General features: G+C 35.1%; 1 protein-coding gene across 1 annotated transcript in view; it reads right to left on the minus strand.

The window, feature by feature from the left end:
• Nucleotides 1-524: 524 nt before the first annotated feature.
• Nucleotides 525-1,534, minus strand: part of LOC109589982 (uncharacterized) — a gene marked incomplete at its 5' end in the record, with an annotated part of 6,567 nt that continues 5,557 nt past the window's right edge. The window contains 3 exons of the mRNA XM_020005948.1: nucleotides 525-1,328; nucleotides 1,377-1,454; nucleotides 1,506-1,529. Of these exons, the coding sequence (XP_019861507.1) occupies nucleotides 699-1,328; nucleotides 1,377-1,454; nucleotides 1,506-1,529 (732 nt within the window). The remainder of the gene's footprint in view (nucleotides 1,329-1,376; nucleotides 1,455-1,505; nucleotides 1,530-1,534) is intronic.

Genomic DNA, 1,534 nt, shown 5'->3' on the forward strand with positions numbered 1-1,534 from the left:
GGATTTCACAATTTTTTTGAAATTCGCAAAAATTACTTCCGTGAAAATCAAATTAATACGGTATAAGATGGCAAACGGCATAAATTTGTGAAAATTAAATCCGCAAAATCTATAGCCCTCAAAAAAGGCGCCCTACGGTACATACTGATCTTTTAACAGCTTCAATATCATCTTGTTTCTTGGTTACTTCCAGCAGTTTCTTTACATCATCATCATATTTTCTTTCTAGTTGCTCTTTTTTACTCAAACAAACTTTAAACTCTGCCTGATGCTTATGAAGCCAAGTAGAAATCCTATTATTATTTCAGTTAAAATAGATTATGCTAAAAAGCATCTATACCTTGTTAATTCTTGTTCTTGCTTTTGTAATTGAGATTTAAAATCATCTTCTTGTTCTTTAAGCTCAGCTCTTGATTGCTCAATGTCTCTAGTAAGTGCTTCAATTTGACACTTCTCTGTCTCCATAAACTCTTTGTCTTATTTTTCGATTCGCCCCAGTAATGGCCAATTATCAGCTGTAAATACAGGAGGTGTGTCACAGAAAAGGTGTGCCAGGCTGTTATTATAAAAGCAAATTAAAATTGCAGTAGTACTAGTATCAAAAAGATGTATATGTACATGTACATTTGCATTCTAGCAATATTACAGGTCTACATTTATCATCACACTAAATTTATTCATTTCCATTAATGTGTTGTTTAAGGATGAATGGGATTTTGCTTTCTAATACGATCAACTTCAAGCAAGGCTTGGTCCGTCTCTTCATTAACTCTCCAGTACTCCTCACTATCTTCCCTCCTGTACTGGTTGTATGGTTGCTGGCGGTTCTTGAAACGCCTTTTCATTTCCTCTTCGCTAACTTGAGGTCGAACAGAATCAGGTATACTGGTAGTATATGCTGGTGACACTCTTGGTTTGAAACGGCTTTTCATTTCCTCCTCACTGAGTTGAGGTTGAACAGATTTAGGTATGCTACTGGTATATGCTGGTGAGACTCTTGGTCTTTCATATTCTTCTCTTCTCATTTGACCTCCTCCAAATCTTCTATACATTTCTTCTCTACTGAGATGTGGTCGTATGTGAGAAGGAATGCTGGTGGTATAATCATGATTTCGGCTGATAACATCTTCTTTTACTATTCTTGGCTTATTTCTTCTTTCGCTGATGTGAGGAGAGGGTGATGGGGTCGGATTAAAAGGGAAATATGAAGAATCACTGACTGATTGATGGGCAAATGGAGGAGGAGAAAAAGAATCGGAATTAGACGGAAAGGAATCGTAATGATGAGATGAAGAATAAGAATAGCTTCTCCTTGAGCGGGTTTGTATCTAATCATAAACTGTAAAGTTAATATAATCATTGTATGTACTTCTTACATTATTAGCTTCTTTCATTAGTTCAATTTGTTCCTCTAGTCTATCAGCTCTTGTTTTTTCCTTCAGAAGACTTTCTTTCTATAATATAGACAGGATGAAAGTAGATAAAATGTACATTTCAATTTTTACTTCATTTGAAAACTTTATTTGTAACTCTT

Source organism: Amphimedon queenslandica, unplaced genomic scaffold (genome assembly GCF_000090795.2).
Source record: "Amphimedon queenslandica unplaced genomic scaffold, v1.1 AMPQUscaffold_10651, whole genome shotgun sequence".
Classification (NCBI taxonomy): Eukaryota; Metazoa; Porifera; class Demospongiae; order Haplosclerida; family Niphatidae; genus Amphimedon; species Amphimedon queenslandica.